The 17,068-nt window shown below is 57.6% G+C and overlaps 1 protein-coding gene across 1 annotated transcript in view; it reads right to left on the bottom strand.

Moving 5' to 3' along the window:
* Window positions 1-17,068, bottom strand: part of CAMSAP1 (calmodulin regulated spectrin associated protein 1) — a gene marked incomplete at its 5' end in the record, with an annotated part of 31,353 nt that overhangs the window by 13,023 nt on the left and 1,262 nt on the right. Inside the window, 5 exons of the mRNA XM_081104151.1 lie at window positions 3,555-3,696; window positions 6,185-6,217; window positions 7,009-7,089; window positions 9,906-10,067; window positions 10,964-11,226. Of these exons, the coding sequence (XP_080960277.1) occupies window positions 3,555-3,696; window positions 6,185-6,217; window positions 7,009-7,089; window positions 9,906-10,067; window positions 10,964-11,226 (681 nt within the window). The remainder of the gene's footprint in view (window positions 1-3,554; window positions 3,697-6,184; window positions 6,218-7,008; window positions 7,090-9,905; window positions 10,068-10,963; window positions 11,227-17,068) is intronic.

Genomic DNA, 17,068 nt, shown 5'->3' on the forward strand with positions numbered 1-17,068 from the left:
TAAACATCAACACGAAGCAGATTATTATTGTAGATCACACAGGGAGAACAAAGGGTAAATTATTCAACTGCAGCGTGTCTGACTATCTTCTGCGCAGTGAGAAAAATCTGAAGTCATTTTCAAGGTCCACCATTTCTTTTCAGTCGGGTCAAGTTTCTAAGCTTTCTAAATGCCCGTTTTGCGTCTCCTATCTACCTTCTCCAGGACGTCTGTGAGCATCAAACGAGATGAGGCAGGGAAAACGCTTCACAGACATTTGGTTACAGTGTGAAATGTTTGCACCTGGCTATGAAGTAAGTCGTGTTCTTGGGCTGAAGAAACTGCAAGGAGGCTAGTCGCTAGGGAGAGGAAGCCAGGCGTTGCTATGTGATGTCATTACCCAGCACCCACAATGACCGTTTAAGGCTGGGCTAGGGGCCGCATTTTGTGCCATGGGGTCTTGGCAGCGTCGGCTGTGATTTGGTGGGGTGCCACTTGGGGGGAGAGAAGTGTTGGATTGTCGGTGCCATGTCCGTGGAGCCGTTTATTTTTAAATGGCCAGTGCACGTCATGGCAGCTCCTGTGTTGAGCGTCTGCCACCTGGTGGTCAGTGCACATCATAGCTACTGGTTGGACGGACAATTAGCCTTCTACACTAATAAAAGAGAAAAATGGTAATTGGCGTACGGCGATACCTTTTTCATTGGCTAATCAGGGCTATATGCAAATTAACTGCCAACTAAGATTGGCAGTTAACTGCCAACAAGATGGCGGCTAATTTGCATATGTAGGCACAATGCAGGGAGGCGAAAGGGAAAGCAGGAAGAAGCCCCCTGTCACTGACAGTGATCTGAAACCCAGGGGGGAGCTAAGAGCCGAGGGGCAGGGCAAAGGCGGCCCTGGGGCTGCCTTTGCCCTGCCCCCCAGCCATGATCAGAGAATCAGGCGCCTTTGCCGCCCTGGCCAGTGATAGCAGGAAGTAGGGGTGGAGCCAGTGATGGGAGCTGGGCACGGTGGAAGCTGGCAGTCCCAGGAGCTAGGGGTCCCTTGCCTGGGCCTAAAGCGAAGCCCACGATCGCGGCGCCCCCCGCTGCCACTGCAGGTCCCCGCTGCCTGGGCCGGACGCCTAGGCCAGAGGTGTTAGGCCTGGGCAGGGGCGGAGCCTGCAACCGCGGGGAGCTGGGGGTCCCCTGCCCAGGAGGCCTCAGGCCTGGTCAAGGGGCCAATCCGGTGATTGGTGACCGGAGGGTGATGAGGGTCAACTCCTCTGGCTGAGGCATCAGGCCTGGGTGGGGGGCGGAGCCGGGGATTGGGGGGATATGATGGTCCCCTTGCCCAGGCCTGAAGCCTTGGTCAGAGGCGTCAGGCTTGGGCGGGGGGTGGAGCAAGCGATCAGAGGGAGATGGGGGTCCCCTGCCCAGGCATGATTCCTGGGCCAGAGGCCTCAGGCCTGGGCGGGGGCCAGAGCCAGTGATCGGGGGGAGATGGGGGTCCCCTGTCCAAGCCTGACACCTCTGGCGGAGGCGTCAGGTCTGGGCAAGGGGCCGATCAGGCGATCGGAGGGTGGTGGGGGTCAACGCCTGAGGGCTCCCAGTATGTGAGAGGGGGCAGGCTGGGCTGAGGGACACTCTCCCCCCCCACCCCACACCCAGTGCACGAATTTCGTACACCAGGCCCCTAGTTTATATATATATATAGACTAGAGGCCCAGTGCATGAGTTTGTGCACAAGTGGGGTCCCTCTGGGTGGCCTGCAGGGATCGGGCCAAAACCCGCAGTCCAACGCTGCCAGCAGCTCCTACCTGCTGTTCCTGCTCATCCCGGCCCCACTGTGCCTGCTGTGGGCTCAGGCCCAACGAGTCCTGATTGGGAGAGCCCTGCGTCCGGCACCCTCCCAAGGGGAGTGAGTGGTCTGTGGGATCAGGCTGAAACCGGCTCTCTGACATCCCACAAGGAGTCTGGGATTGTGAGAGGGCACAGGCCAGGGTGAGGGACCCCACTGGTGCACAATGGGGCCGGGGAGGGACCGCGGGAGGACTCCAGGGTGTGTCTGGCCCATCTCACTCAGTCCTGATCGGCTGGACCCCAGCAGCAAGCTAACCTACCAGTCGGAGCATCTGCCTCCGGTGGTCAGTGCATGTCATAGCGATTGGTCGACTGTCTGCCCCCTGGTGGTCAGTGCACGTCATAGCGAGTGGTTGAGCAGCCTTAGCATATTACGCTTTGATTGGTTGTTCAGTTGTTCTGCCGTTCAGACTATTTGCTTATTACCCCTTTGTTATACAGGAGGATCATTATATAGGACTAAAGGCCCAGTGCATGAATCTGTGCATGGTGGGGTCCGGCCAGCCTACCCGATCAGGGCCGATCAGGGCCGAGCCGGCCGGGGGAAGGGGCCGCGGCAGGTTGGACAGCTGGTCCTGCCCCAGATTGGGGTGGAGGGGCTGATTGGGGGCTGGGCAGCCGGGGGAAGGGGCCGCGGCAGGTTGGCCAGCTGGCCCCGCCTCCTATTGGGCCGGTTGGCCGGCCACAGTGCGTGTCATAGTGACTGGTCATTCTGGCCGTTCAGGTTGTTCCAGTCGCTTGCCTTTTATATATATAGACGGTTACAAAAGGGCTGTGTGACGATCCTTTGACAACTACTTTCTCATGGATACGGTTTATCACAAGTTTGTTTATAATGTCCCGTGTCACTGAATTTTAATATGGTTAATTTAAATCAGGGGTCCTCAAACTACAGCCTGCGGGCCACATGTGGCCCGCCGAAAACATTTATCCGGCCCGCCGGGTGTTTTTGCCGCAGCTGCCTGTCCTGCTTAGCAGCCGACGCGTCCCGGGCCCGCAGTGCGCATGTGTGGAATGTCTGAGGGACAGTGAACTGGCCCCCTGTTTAAAAGTTTGAGGACCTCTGATTTAAATACAAGAATCTTTTCTATTATTTGTGCTTTTTTGTAATTTACGTAAGTAATCCATCCCAACAACAATGTCATAAAACTGTTGTCCTATATTTTCTTTCAAAGTTCTCAAGTTTGGCTTTTCAGGGTCAGGTCTTTCCTACACAGTGGGGGGCTCCGTCTCCTGGGGAGGCCTCACTGCACTCACCACACAGGCACCTTTGGGCCCACATTCTGCACAGGCCAGTCCCCTCACCTGTGAGATGTAGGCCTTCCCACAGTCACATGACTACTCCTGAGCCCAAATCACACAGGCTTAGCTGAGTAAAGCTAAACAAAGCTTGGCCCACCCGCCTGAACCTGGGGCAGCCTGAGCAGCAGAGCCATGGGCGAGGGCCGTGACCCGAGTGCCACCCGTCCCGGAGGTGCCGGCAGCACGCGGGAGAGACCGCCACGGGCAACACCTGAGAAAGCAGATGCTGACGTCCTCGAAGCCTCTCCCTCAAATTAGCACTAATTACAGAGCAAGAATAAAGACCTCAGAGTGGAGACCCATCCCTGCACCTGCACCACGTGACCAGAGCAGGTGCCACCCGCACTGCGCCTTCATCCCCAACGTCTCCACGCAGCTCCTGCCCAGGGCACCAAGGACGCGGGTGTGCCAGGGGCGTGCTGCACTCACCGTCCAGCTTCATGTGCTCGGGGCAGTAGTAGTGGACCACGGCCAGCAGCGCGGCCCCGTCGCTGCCGTCTCGCATCAGGTCCTCCAGCAGTGGGAAGTAGGGCGGCTGCCTCGCCGACAGGTGCTCTCGGCGGTAGCGCACCTGCGGTCGACAAAAGGCAGACTCTACACATGAGGTGCCCCACTCCCACCCACGGCCCAGGCAGGCTGAGTGAGAGCGCCGTGCGCTGGACGATGCTTGGAACAAGGCAGTTGTAGGGGAAACGCTCAAAATGTCGGGATTACAGGCTTTGCCCAGAACCCACACGTCAAGATCTGGGAACTGCGCTCGTGGCAACCCTGGCTGACAGTCATCAGCCGCTCAGGCAGCGGCGTCTCGCTCTAAGGTGCCGGCAGAGGGGCGGGCACGTCTGCAGAGCCGCTGCTGCACGCGGAGGAGAAACAAGTTAAGTGTGAACGTCCTGTCACTCGAAGCCCCAAGGCAGCCACTGTGCTGAGTGCTGGCAGCGTTCACCGTGTCGGCGCGGCCGTTAAAAACGTACAAATGGCTTCAGTGTGTGGTGGGGAAATTCCCGGGAGCAGGGCAGACAATTTCGTGCACGAGGTCAGTGGTGCCGGGAGCAGGAGACCGAGAGCGCGCGGGCGGGGCCCACACAGAACCAGCGCTTCTCAGGGTCTCTGCACCCCCTTCAGGGGAGGCATGTGCCGGTGGGGCTGCCCCAAGCCCCATCCCCAAGGGCAGGTGAGGAGTGAGGCCAGGCCACCTGGGAGGGGACGCAGTGCTGCCCCCGTTTTCCGCATTAACACTCACAAACCACTTCACATGGGGGAGGAGGCTATGGGGGCCAGGGCGGCGAGGAGGAAGCCGGCAGCTGCCCTGGCGCCGGGGCTGTTACAGAGAGAGGCCAGCCCAGAGGAAAGGGCCTCACCACGGGGAAGTCAAGGTGCCTCCAGGCCGCACAGGACTCTGCGTAACAGGCACTGGCAGCATCCTGCTGAGATGAGGAGCGGGCTCCCTCGCGTCACTAGGGCTGCTCCGCTGCAGACGTAACTTGTTTCTCGCCCGTGGCAGAGGCTGGCAGCGGTCCCGGCCCCAGCATGCAGTCGCGGGCATGCGCCAGGCCAGCTCCCACACGGACACACAGCACACACGGTGACAACCACAGCATGCAGTGAAGCACATGATTTCTCGGCTGAAGATGGATGGAGTGAACTCAGAACCAGGGAAAGCCCTGTGTACCTGACCACCTGCCGGTCAGTTTGTTAACCTCTGGGCCGTGGTTGACAAGGTGAAACCTCAGAACCAGCCGCCCTGCCAGACCTTTCCCCGCAATCCTCGTCGCCCACGGGCTGGGCACTGTGGTCCGGCAGCGAGGGGTCAACCACCACAAGGAACTAAGGGCCGGCTGCGGGCCGCCCTGGTCAGTGCCTGCACAGCTCTGCTCTGCTCTGCACCTGCCTTCCTGTGGGACAGCCGGGTGCCCACTAGTCCTTCCTACACCTCGTAACTTGGAACATTTCCCTCGGCTTTCAGCGTTCAAAAAATTAAAAGATATGAAAATATCCATAAAATGCTTTCTTCCTTGTTAACATATCTCAGAGCAAAATCATCAGCCACAAAGTAGGCCAGACCACTGCTCACGTGGACCCCATCTGCCAGCCTGCCCCAGGGCACCGCCTGGTGGCAGAGTTCGGAGGCCAAGTTGCCCAGACATGAAACCAAGGCCTGCCAAGTGATCTGGGTGCCACCCTCTGTGCCTGCAGGGCGGCACCACGGAGCTGGGCCAAGCCGCACCTTCGCTTTCCTCTCTCAGGGAAACCCACTTCTCACTGGGGACCCAGAGCCCCGGCCAGGAAGGAGGGTGGCCTCCCCCACCGCGCAGGCGGCAGCGGCGTCACCTTTACCACAGACGGCCGTGCCTGTGGCACCAAGACACGGCAGGTCACCATCAGGGTTGGCCACATCAGAAAGGACAAAACAAAGAGCCACCTGTGCCCTGACCGGTGTGGCTCTGGGATTGGCAATCGGCCTGCGGGCTGAAGGGTCCCAGGTTTGATTCCTGGTCAAGGACATGTACCCAGGTTGCAGGTTGGATCCCCAGCCCCGTCAGGATGCCTGCAGGAGGCAACCAATTGATGTGTCTCTCTCACATCAATATTTCTCTCTTTTTCCTCCTACCTCCCTCGCTTCCACTCAAAAAAAAACCCAAAAAGAAACAAAACAAAACAAACCCCAAAACCAAACACCAAATGAACAAAACAACAATGGGAAAATATGCTCAGGTGAGGATTAGCAACAACAACATGAGTCGCCTGGAGTGCATTCGTCCTTCTCAGAAGAGAAGACCCTGCTTTACAGTCACGTTCATCACGTAGAGTAACTAGCGCCCACTGGCCGAAACGCAAACCCTATCCGACTGCACGCTGCCTGTGAAATGCGACCCAGAACTCCCAGTGCCCACCGTGGGAACCAAGCCTGTCTGTCAGCCAGACGCAGGCCGCACCACACGGCACCAAGTGCAACTACACCAGGACATCCAGACACAGACAGGTGGCCGAGCGACTGGGAATGGAAGCAGGTGGCAGCACAGGATGGCGTCTGATGGCAGCGGGGCACGGAGTCCACTTACGGGCACCAGCTTCCAGTACCACTTGGAGGGAGACTGCTCGGGAAGCAGGGAGAAGGCAGGAGAGGAGGGTCAGCCGGCCGGCCCACGTGCGGACGGACGGACGGCGCACACACGTGGGTGGAGCGTGGACACGAGGGACAGTGCCCGTGACCCGCAGTGGAAGGCACGGGCACCTCTACACGGGTCGCTGTGGGAGCCACGAGCACTCGGGGAACTTGGTGCGGCGGGCACCAGGACAGACGCCCGTGCACCGAGGGAGGGGCGCAGCGCGCCGTCTGCCGTCGGAGAGCAGGAGGAACAAACACGGTCACGCACGCGGTGCCCACGCATCCCCACAGCCAGGGACACGGGCAGACCGCAGCCATGGCTGGGCCACATCGTGCATGTGTTCAGGGAACGTGGTTCCAGTCATGCACGTGCTTGACCAGAAAAACAATGTCAGGGAAGAAAGGACAGAAGTGACAGGGACGCACCGATGCCACCTGCACCATTTCCTCAGGTGCCACAGGGCCCTGCCACCACCCCGCGCGGGCTCTAGGGCGCCATGCCAGCCTCCCAGGGCCTCGTGGGCAGTACTGAGGTCTGGGAGGTGCCACTGGCCGACGGCAACATGCGCCTCACTTGCTGACAGGTAGAAGCCGACTCCCGGACCCCGCATCTCCCACAACCCTTCACCCCCCGGGTGACACACTGGACGCCCTGCCAGGGAGAGGGTGCAGGCTGCATGCCCACTGCCCCTGAGGTCTGCAGAGCCAGCCTGTGAGGAAGGCGTGACCAGTGGTGCGCGTGGCGACCTCCACAGCGAGGAAGTGCCTGCCCTTTACCTTCTGGTGAGCAGGGCTCTCCAGGAACTGCTGCTTGAGCTTCCCTTCTTTCTCCATTATCTCTCTCATCTTAAGATTGACCTGGAGGAGAAGAAAATGCATTGAAAAGATGGCTGCTGCCCTAACTGGTTTGGCTCAGTGGACAGAGCGTCGGCCTGCAGACTGAAAGGTCCCGGGTTTGATTCTGGACATGGGCACATGCTTGGGTTGCAGGCTCCATCCCCAGTAGGGGGCATGCAGGAGGCAGCCGATCCACGATTCTCTCTCATCATGGATGTTTCTGTCTCTCTCTCCTCCCTTCCTCCCTGAAATAAATATAATAAATATATATATATATATTTTTTTAAAAGGTGACTGCTCTCCGACACTGGTCGCCACATCTCTTCCCAGCCCCAGCCCCGCTGCTCTCACTCTGACTCTGAAGCAGGTATTACCAACTCTCTCTCACCCGCTGACACTGAGGCCTCCAGGTGACCTGACAGGTGGAAAACAAGATGCCCCCAAGCACCATGTGGGCTGCCGCCTCCCTCTCGCCCTCCATCACCCGCGACAGAGGCCCCTGACAGGACAAGATGCCCTAGATAAGCCTGAGCCCATGTTCACAGTGCACGCCTTGGGCAGCTCATACAACTTGTAGAAGTAAAGTGCTCTCTCCTGGAGTTACGTTAAAGATAAAATGAAAATTGCAATTATAAAACAACACCATGGGAAATACTCGCCCATGCTTACAGGGCCGGGTCAAAGCCCTGGGATGAAAGGCACAGAGCTGAGCCTTCCACCATGAAACAAGGTGCAGTGAGTGAGCGCAGGCGATTCCCATCAAGAAGGTGAGGCCCTGATACATGGCGGCAGGAGCAGACCTGGCCTTGGGTGGTGGGCACACAGGCAATACACAGGCCCTGTAACATGGAAACCCACACCTGAAACCTACATGTTCTTGCTGACCAATGTCACCCCAATAAAATAATAAAATTTTTAAAAAGAAGGTAGGAAAATGGTTTTTAAAAGGAAAAAAAAAAAAACAGCCCAGCTGGTGTGGCTCAGTGGCTGAGCATCGACCCATGAACCAGGAGGTCACAGTCTATTCCCGCTCAGGGCACATGCCCAGGTTGCAGGCTCAATCCCCAGTGGGGGGCGTGCAGGAGGCAGCTGACAGATGTCTCTCTCTCTCTCTCTCTCTCTCTCTCTCTCTCTCTCTCTCTCTCCTTCTTTCCTTTCTCCCTAAAATATTAACAAAAACATATTTAAAAAACACAAAAGAAAAATCAATGCAGATCAAATTACCAAGAAGGAGTGCCCAGGGGAGACGGGATGCAGCAGCAGGAAAGGCTGCAACCTCACTCACCAAGAGCGCGGGCATCCCCTCCTGCACAGTCCACCCGAGGAGCCTGGGCGGCAGCGGGTGCAGGAACTGCCCCGTGAGCGAGAGCGCACACCTGAGGCGACACCTGAGCGTCTGCGCGGATGCCAGATGTGGCAGAGGGCCTATGTGACCACAGCAGGATGGTGGGGCCTGAGGGGAGGGTCGAGGTAACAGCAAGCAGAAGGCACTGTCCACCAGACAGCCTGGGGCCAGAAAGCGAGGGCGTCTCTTTAAGGCCGACAGCTCCACGGGAGGCAGCAGTGCTGCTGCTGATCGCTGAGACCACATACCCACCAGCGAGGGACCAGGAAGCAGAGCCCACAGCTGGGAGGTCACTGAGTCCACTGGCACGTGAACAACACCCTCGATGGATGAGAACCTGATCAAACCGGAAATGAAGAGCCTCCCCAAAGAAATACGGCCAAAGATGAGCAGCAAGCAATTTACCCAGAAAGAAGAGAACTAGCCCAGTACACACTGTTTTTATTCATCTGTCCGACCCTCTCCGCTCTGGCAACCACCAGCTTGTTCTCTGTGTCTCTGGGTCTGTTTCTGTTTTGTTTATTCACTTTTCTCCCCCCCGCCCCAGCCCCCCAATTCCACGTATCAGTGAGATCATCGGGTACTTGTCTTTGACTCATTTCACTGAGAATAATACCCTACAGGCCATCCATGCTGTTGTAAACAGTAAAGAGGGAGAGGGAGAGAAGCATCAATGGGAGAGCCATGGATCGATCGGCTGCCTCCTGCACGCCCCCACCGGGAATCGAGACCACCACCCGGGCATATACCCGACCAGGAATCAGCCAGCAGCACGTGGTGCAAGGATGTCTGGCTCCCAACTCCACAAGGAGCTGCTCAAAGTGTCACCAACTGAACACCTTTTTGCAAATAAGACTTAAAAAACCAAAAGGCTTTTGGTAAGGGATCCCTATAATCACATGCTACTAAAAATAACCATTCTTTTTAAAAAAATATATCTTTATTGATTTCAGAGCAGAAGGGAGAGGGAGAGATAGAAACACCAATGAGGAGAGAGAATCATCAATCAGCTGCCTCCTGCACGCGCCCCCTGGGGATTGAGCCCACAACCTGGGCATGTGTCCTTGACTGGAATCGGACCCGGGACCCTTCAGTCCACAGGACAACGCTCTATCCACTGAGCCAAACTGGCCAGGGCAAAAATAACCATTCTTTATATACATTGCATAAAAGATTACATTGCAAGCTTCTAAATATAAAAGAAAAAACAGCCTTTAAGAAGACATTTTTCTCTTCAAACACCATCTAAAACGGAGCACCTCCTTAAGCGCACAGGGGAGACAACAGGAGGAGGAGGCAGCAATGTGGACCCCATCAGGCCTGGATTTCCCACCCTCAGCCCCCCCAGGCTGTGCTCACTCCTCAGGGACACCTGTCATCTGCTCCGACGCCGGCAGGCGGTTCTGGGTGCAGCACACGCAGTCCACTGGTGGCCCCTAGTGGGCGGAGACCTCAGCATCCCCCACGAGAACCGGCCGCCAGGTGCACTCACCTTGTTGACCCAGAACACCATGGCGTCCTCGAGGTCGTAGGGAAGCTCTTTCGAGGCACTGAATGTGGAGAAGCGCTTGACGCTGGCCACCACCTTCTCGATGCTGATCATCTCCACGGTGTAGGCCATCATGAGGGCGTCCACCATCGCCATGTGGGCGCTCTGCAAGCAGGACGGTCAGAGCTGCCACTTGCCTGTCCCACCAGGCCCCACAGACCCCACCCAGACTCCTTCCTCTCTTCTCCCCGTGTGGAGACAGCGAGGCCTCATCTGCTCGCTACCCCTCCTCAGGGTCGGCCAGCTGGGTGCCTTGCAGTGTGGGGGCTTCGTCCTCCTGCCTCATCTCCCTGACAATCCTGGGGCGCTGGGGGTCCTTCCTTCAGGGCTGTGGTAAAGGGACGGAGGGCGGAGAGCCCTGTCCGAGGCTGCACGACCCCGACAGCAGCTCTGGCGCTGAGACCACATGCCGCCTCTGTGCCGCTCCTCCCCACCTGAGGGCACCCGACCCACACACATCAGCCACCAGGACCAAGAGCGAAGCCACAAAACCTAAATGCAGCCGACGCTCCACAAAGCAGCGAGGAGGCACCACACGGCCCAGCCCAGGACGGCGGGGCTTTCAGAGGAAGACGGGAGGGCTGCTCAGAGGACAATCACAACGTACACATGACACACTCAGGCAGCAGGAGCGCACAAGGACACCTCCCCACGCCTGCTCCGAGGGGGGCGTTCTCGGGGCGGCGTTCGGCGCTCACCCGGAGTCAGCCAAGAGGAGCTGCTCTCCCCCAGGGCCAGAACCAGCACTTGGCCAGGCGTGACACTGGCGCCCGCCACGCACTCAGACCCAGGCCAGCTGCCACACACACGTGTGCACCGTGTGCACCTGAGGTTTCGTCGTGCCTGGTCATGCAGCTCAGCTGCAGGGGGACAGCTGGCGGCAGGACAGGTGGGCACGACGCGAGTGCCCGTGGAACTGGGAGCCGTGACGTCACTCGCCCCGAACACGCACAGGACACCCTGGGTGGGGTGGGGAGCGCGGGCGGTGCGCAGGCACTCACCATCTTTATGGGCACGTGGCTGAGGTCGGGGTCCGTCACGGGGGTGTCGTCGCTCTCCATCACGTAGATCCCCTTCCGGGACAGGGCCTGGATGACAGACTGGTGCCCCTGCAGGGCGGCCGCCTGGTCCCCCTTCAGGATGAGGCTGCAGACGCGGCAGTACAGCTCGCCCGCCAGCAGGAGCTTGATGACAGGCGGCTTGATGTGCTCCTGCTCGTACTGGTCGATGTAAAAGGGGTCCCTGAGGTCCTCGGGGATGTTATCTGAGCCAAGGGAAAGATGACCAGAGCGTGACTCGCACCTTCAAAACGCCCCTGGAGGACAGAGGGCCATGAACAACCACGGCGACTAACGGCATAAAAAGACACCAGCGGGTCCCCATCCCCCATATTCTCTACTGCAAACTAGCTACTCAGACCCCATGGGGCGTGGGCAGCACACCCACTCAGTGACGCCACGGCCACGGCCTCAGGAGCAGCGAGAAGCAGGTGGGGGCACCGAGGGGAGAGTGGGCGAAAGGGAAACCAGACCAGCACTGCGCACGGGCGGGCAGGGCGCACCCAGCGGCAGCCCTGGGAGAAGCCACATACATGTCCCTCTGATGGCAAAGGGGAGACGGCAGTGAGGCCGCCGGCATGGTCTCCAGAGGGGGCACCGGGCCTGCTGCTATGGCGACAAAGCAGCACAGTGGCCCCACCTCCATCTCGGACCCAGTGGCCTTAAGCTCCACGTGAGCCTGTTACTTAAGTGTCACAATTCTACTAAATCAAGACATCTGTCTCTACGTTACAAACAAGGAAACTGAGGCACAGAGCAAGCAAGCAGTGTGTCCAAGGTCACGAGAGGCAGAAACCGAGTGTGAACCCACAGCATTTATCCCGCCTCCCACTCCAGTACACCGGCCACCTGGGGACAGCTGGTGAAGGCTCACCCCTCAGGAAGACTACAGTCAACCCTAAAGGTGTATGCGCCACACTGCGAATCCTCAGAACAGGAGGAAAAATGGTCAGAGCTGAAGAGAGAAGCAGACAGGTCTCCAGGTCCAGTTAGAGCTTCAACACCCATCAGCAACAGACAGGCCACAACAAGGAGAGACCTGAACACCACCACCAGCCACAGACCGGCCTGGCACCCACAGAACACTCCGCCCAACACCAGGACACACAGCTCTTCAACTGCCAGGGACCGTTGCCCAAACAGACCTCGCCTGGGCCGGGAGACAGGAACCAGTCAGTTACCTTACCATCGTGAAGTCGGACCGAAAGGAAAGTGAAACACGGAACAGGGAAAGCGCACCCTTGGCAATCATCCTTCTAAATAACTCACGGGTCACCGAGGAAGCATCAGAGAAAATAAAGGAAAATAAACGGATGAAAAGACAACATATGGGAAAGGCAGCGAAGGCAGCACCCCAAGCTCAGCATAGAGCGAGCGAAGTCTCCACGCCGGCACCTCAGCTCCCACCTCGGGGATCTGGGAAAAGAAGCTGGGGGGGGGGGGCAGGTGTGGGTACCAGACGAGGCCTCGTGGGCTGGAAGACTGTCAGACGACAGGTCGGTGCCCGGCTGCAGCACCGCCTCAGGGTTTCGCGAGAAGCGCCTGTTGGGGAACCGCAGGCAGGGTGCCCAGGACTCCCTGCATGACTCTTAGAACCGCATGTTAACATACAACTATCCCAAAAGCTTCATAGAGTTGTTTAAATTGGCCAATGGTCTGAAAAGACATTTCACAGAAAAAAGATTCAACTATCCAATAAGCACATAAAAAGGCTCATCGTGATGAGTCCCCAGGGAAATACATACCACAGCCAGCGAGCGCTCGGCCGTCCTCGTGGCTGAAATAAAGGCTGACGCTGCACGTGCTGCGAGGAGGCAGGGCAGCGCCCACACTTTGCTGGTGGAATAAAAAGTGACACAGCCACTCTGCAAACCCCTGGGCTACACACTCCTTTCCAAGACACATGAAAGCCCATGTCCACACAGAGAATGTATTCATAACAGACACGCAGCAGTCCCAGGTATTCCACCTGACACAGCCCCTCCCCACTCCAACCTGCCAGGAGACTCCTGTCCGGCTCGCACCGCACCACGCCCCCCAGGAAACCTTCCCGGCACACGCTCACCAGCTTGGACACCACAAACAACCGGGCCAGACTATCTCCAAAGGAACCTGTCCCTGAACACTTCAGTCCACAAATCCTATCACAACAAGGCCCAGAACACTTGTGCACAGAACCCGGCCTGGCACCCTCTCCTCCCCTGGAGGGGCACCCAAACCTTACCCATCTTTCAAGGCCTACCACCCACAAAGCTGCCACACGTGCCCCTCCCACAGCGACCACGGCCCCTGGAGCCCAGGCACTGCGACCCCATGCATCGCCCTGACAGCTCCTGCACGAATGTCAGGCGGCCGGTTTTCAGTCCTTGAATTATTTCATTAAAGTCCATAGTTCATATGAATTTTAAGCAACTAAGGAGACAGCATCATTAACTCCCCCCCTTGTGTTTCCTGTAGAGCAAAACCCAAGTATGCTCATGACACCTCTGCGATCACTGGTGGAGTGCATGTGATACTGGCTCCATCCTGGCCACCTTCAGGTTTGATGAAAAATGACAGCAATCTGAGGTTCCCAATAGTTCAACTAGGAACCAAAAAGAACGCAGGATATCACGTGATATGACCCGAGAAAAGTCAACAGCCGGAGAAGCCTCTGAGCTCTTAGGGAGGTAAAGGTGATACAGAAAAGTATTAAAATAGGGCTTTTTGGAAGAATGTTTACACAATTTAACACCCTGAAGCACGACAGTCACTTCAATTTAAAGGGTTGGCACAGTCTGAACCGAAAGGTTCTTTGGTCAGTATTTAACCTGTGGCCTCAGGACAGGAAAGCGAAGGTGGGCAAACGGGTCCATCTTTACAGACACATGCACTCACGTCAGCCACTGGGTCAGAACCATAGGGCACTCTTTCGAGTCCTGGTCCAAGGTGTCTCCAGTCTCCTGCCCTTCTGGCCAGCAGGCGAGCACTGACTGTCCTGCGGACAAGGGCTGAGGGCAGCTGAAACCCCTGGCCCCAGTGGTCCTAGCGGGCCAAGCAGAAGGAAGGCCATTGGAGGAGACCAGCCAGCCACCTCACCTCCACAGGACCTAATGCCACTGACACATACACTGAGGTCGCCCTGTGACCTCCCATCAGAAGCACCCAAATCCCTTGCTGAGAACAAGACTATCTACACTAATAAAAGACAAACATGCAAATTGACCATACCTTCACTATGCCTTAAGCCACACCCACCAGCCAATCAGAGCAACTATATGCAAATGAACCCAACCAAGATGGCGGCCAGCAGCCACAGAGCTGGAGTGAGCAGGAGGCTGGGGTTGCCCTTGGCGATGGAGGAAGCCAAGCTTCCCTCCCGCCCGCCCTGGCCGGCTCTGAGGTCCTCTCAAGGCTATAAAGTTTCAATTATAGAAGGTAAATAAATCCGAGAATAAAAAAAGAAAAAGAAAAAAAGGAGAGACTGGAAGCTTCCATCACGGGGGGGGGGGGAGTTTGGCCAGCCTGAAAACGGCCCTCAGCCTCTCACCGAGACTGGCCAGGCACCCCAGTGGGGACCCCGACCCTGAAGGGGGTGTGGCCAGCCTGCAAACAGCCATCAGCCCCTCACCCAGGCTGGCCAGGCACCCTAGCTGGACCCCCACCCTGATCTGGGCCACCCTTCAGGGCAAACCAGCCGGACCCCACCCGTGCACCAGGCCTCTATCCTATATAATAAGAGGGTAATATGCAAATTGACCCTAACAGCAGAATGACTGGGAATGACTGGTCACTATGACACACACTGACCACCAGGGGCCAGACACTCAATGCAGGAGCTGCCCCCTGGTGGTCAGTGCGCTGCCACAGGGGGAACTCTGCTCAGCCACAAGCCAGGCTGCCGGCTGCCAGTACAGCGGTGGTGGCGGGAGCCTCTCCTGCCTCCTCAGCAGCGCTAAGGATGTCCGATTGAAGCTTAGGCCTGCTCCCCGCTGGCAACTGGACATCCCCCGAGGGCTCCTGGGCTGCCAGAGGGAAGTCTGACTGCCAGCTTAGGCCCAATCCCCCCCGGGGAGTGGGCCTAAGCCAGCAGGTGGTCATCCCCCGAGGGGTCCCAGACTGAGAGAGGACACAGGCCGGGCTGAGGGATGCCCCGCCCCCGAGTGCACAAATTTTTGTGCACCAGGCCTCTAGTTTAAAAATACAATCTAAACTCATACACCAATGATCTGAGTGAGTCGCTGGACTAAAAAGGGAGAGTAGGCTGCGAGGGAGGCTCCCAGCCCGCGGCCAAGGCCAGCAGCTGCGCTCACTTCCAGTTCTGGGCCCGCACAGGCTTTGAGCGTGCGACTCACTTAAACTGAATATCACCACACAGCAAAGTGGTGACCTGCTGGACTGACAAGAGAGGGGTTTTGCCCACAGACTCCTCGCTGTCCTGTGGCCTACGGGAGAGCTGCAGCACTGGGTCACGGACACCTGCCATCGGGACAGAGGCCAGCGTCCGCACAGACTGCCCACCCACAGCAGTGCCCAGCCAGGTAACAGCTCCAACGAGAGGGAGGACCATGCCAACCCCTCACAAGCAGTCGGCTCGGACAGCCCAGGGCCTCTCCAACCGTTTGCTGCCGGTGAAGGAGACGGTGGAATTTGGGGGCCCTGAGGCCCTGCCCTGTCCAGGTGGCTCAGCCCCGTGAAGAGTCTCCAGTGGTTCCCAGGGCTCCTCAGGGCTCACCGCCATGTGCACATAGCAACGTGCTTGCGACAGCTGAGTGCCTTCCAGCGTTTTCCCTGGGTTACTTTTCAACACTGTCCTTGAGGGATAACAAACACTATTGCTCAAAACCCCAAACCAAGACCTAATATCTTTAAGCTTCCTAAGGTCATGGAGGAAAATAAAAAACTAAACAGAGCACACAGAAGCCTGCCCAGCACTCTGTTCTAAAACAGACAGTACGCCAAGCCACCCCTTTAAACCTCCTTACCAACCTGTACGACTTTCACCCAAAAAGACATCACAAGACTCCAGCTAATAAGCAGGTTCTACTCTTTCTTACAGATACTTTCAAATGAATGTTTCAACATGTCCATTATACTATTTATAAGACAATCATTAAAACACTGTCAACGATACAGGAGTTACCCCCAAAAGGAGGGGCAGACGCTAATATCAGCACAAGAGGGCCCACAGTTCCTGGCTGTGGTGCAGCGAGGAAGAAGGTGGGAGGGAACGTCCAAGCAGGTGCACCTCAGGCCTGGCTGAGGCTGAGCTGGGCTGCGAATGGGGACAGCGGCCCCGGGGACTGTGAGGTCCGGAAAGGCAGGCGAGGAGAGGCCGGCTCGGAGCACCTGCCTGGCGGCGCGGGCCTCCCATTCCTGCACAACCAGAAAGACTGTTCTGTCTCACGGAGCTGCGGCACGCTGAAGCCACTCTCGGCGAGAACCACGCTGACTCACTGGAAGCCAAGCCCGAGAGGCCATGGAGGCGTCCAGAGAAGGAAACAGGAGGGCCCGGGGTTAGAAGCCTGTGGGGGCCTCTCCCCTGGCTGCCAGAGTCCCCCCACCCCGTCTCCTGAAGGACGGGGCCCACTGGGGAGCAATGAACCTCCCCCTGGGCATGACCCCCACGCCAAAGACACAGATGGAACCCCTTCAGCTGGCCGAGGTGGGTCCCCCCTGGTCATCTGAATGGGGATCGCCCACATTTGTAAATTTAAAGAGAGATTTTCAATGAGGAAAAATGTCCATCTGCTCGCCTTCCAGTAGGTACAGACGGAGACGCAGACATGAATGGAGGCCAGACCTCCTGACACCAGTGTGATGGGCACCCCGCAGCCGAGGCAGGAAGACGGGATTCAGCCTCCGTCCCAGCTCCTTCAGCTCCCCCGCCTTCTATAAATAACGCCTGTAGTCGTGTCCACACTGCAGAGCCTATTTTAACAGCAGCTTTGCATTACTTCTCAGTGAGTCAACAGGTATCAAGAGCAATCGGTACGGGAAACAAAACCAGGCGAACCCGACAGGAGCACGGGGAGAGGCGCGCGTGCCCGCCCAGGGCAGACAGGGGCA

This window comes from Myotis nattereri (genome assembly GCF_964212035.1).
Source record: "Myotis nattereri genome assembly, chromosome: 12".
Taxonomy (NCBI): Eukaryota; Metazoa; Chordata; class Mammalia; order Chiroptera; family Vespertilionidae; genus Myotis; species Myotis nattereri.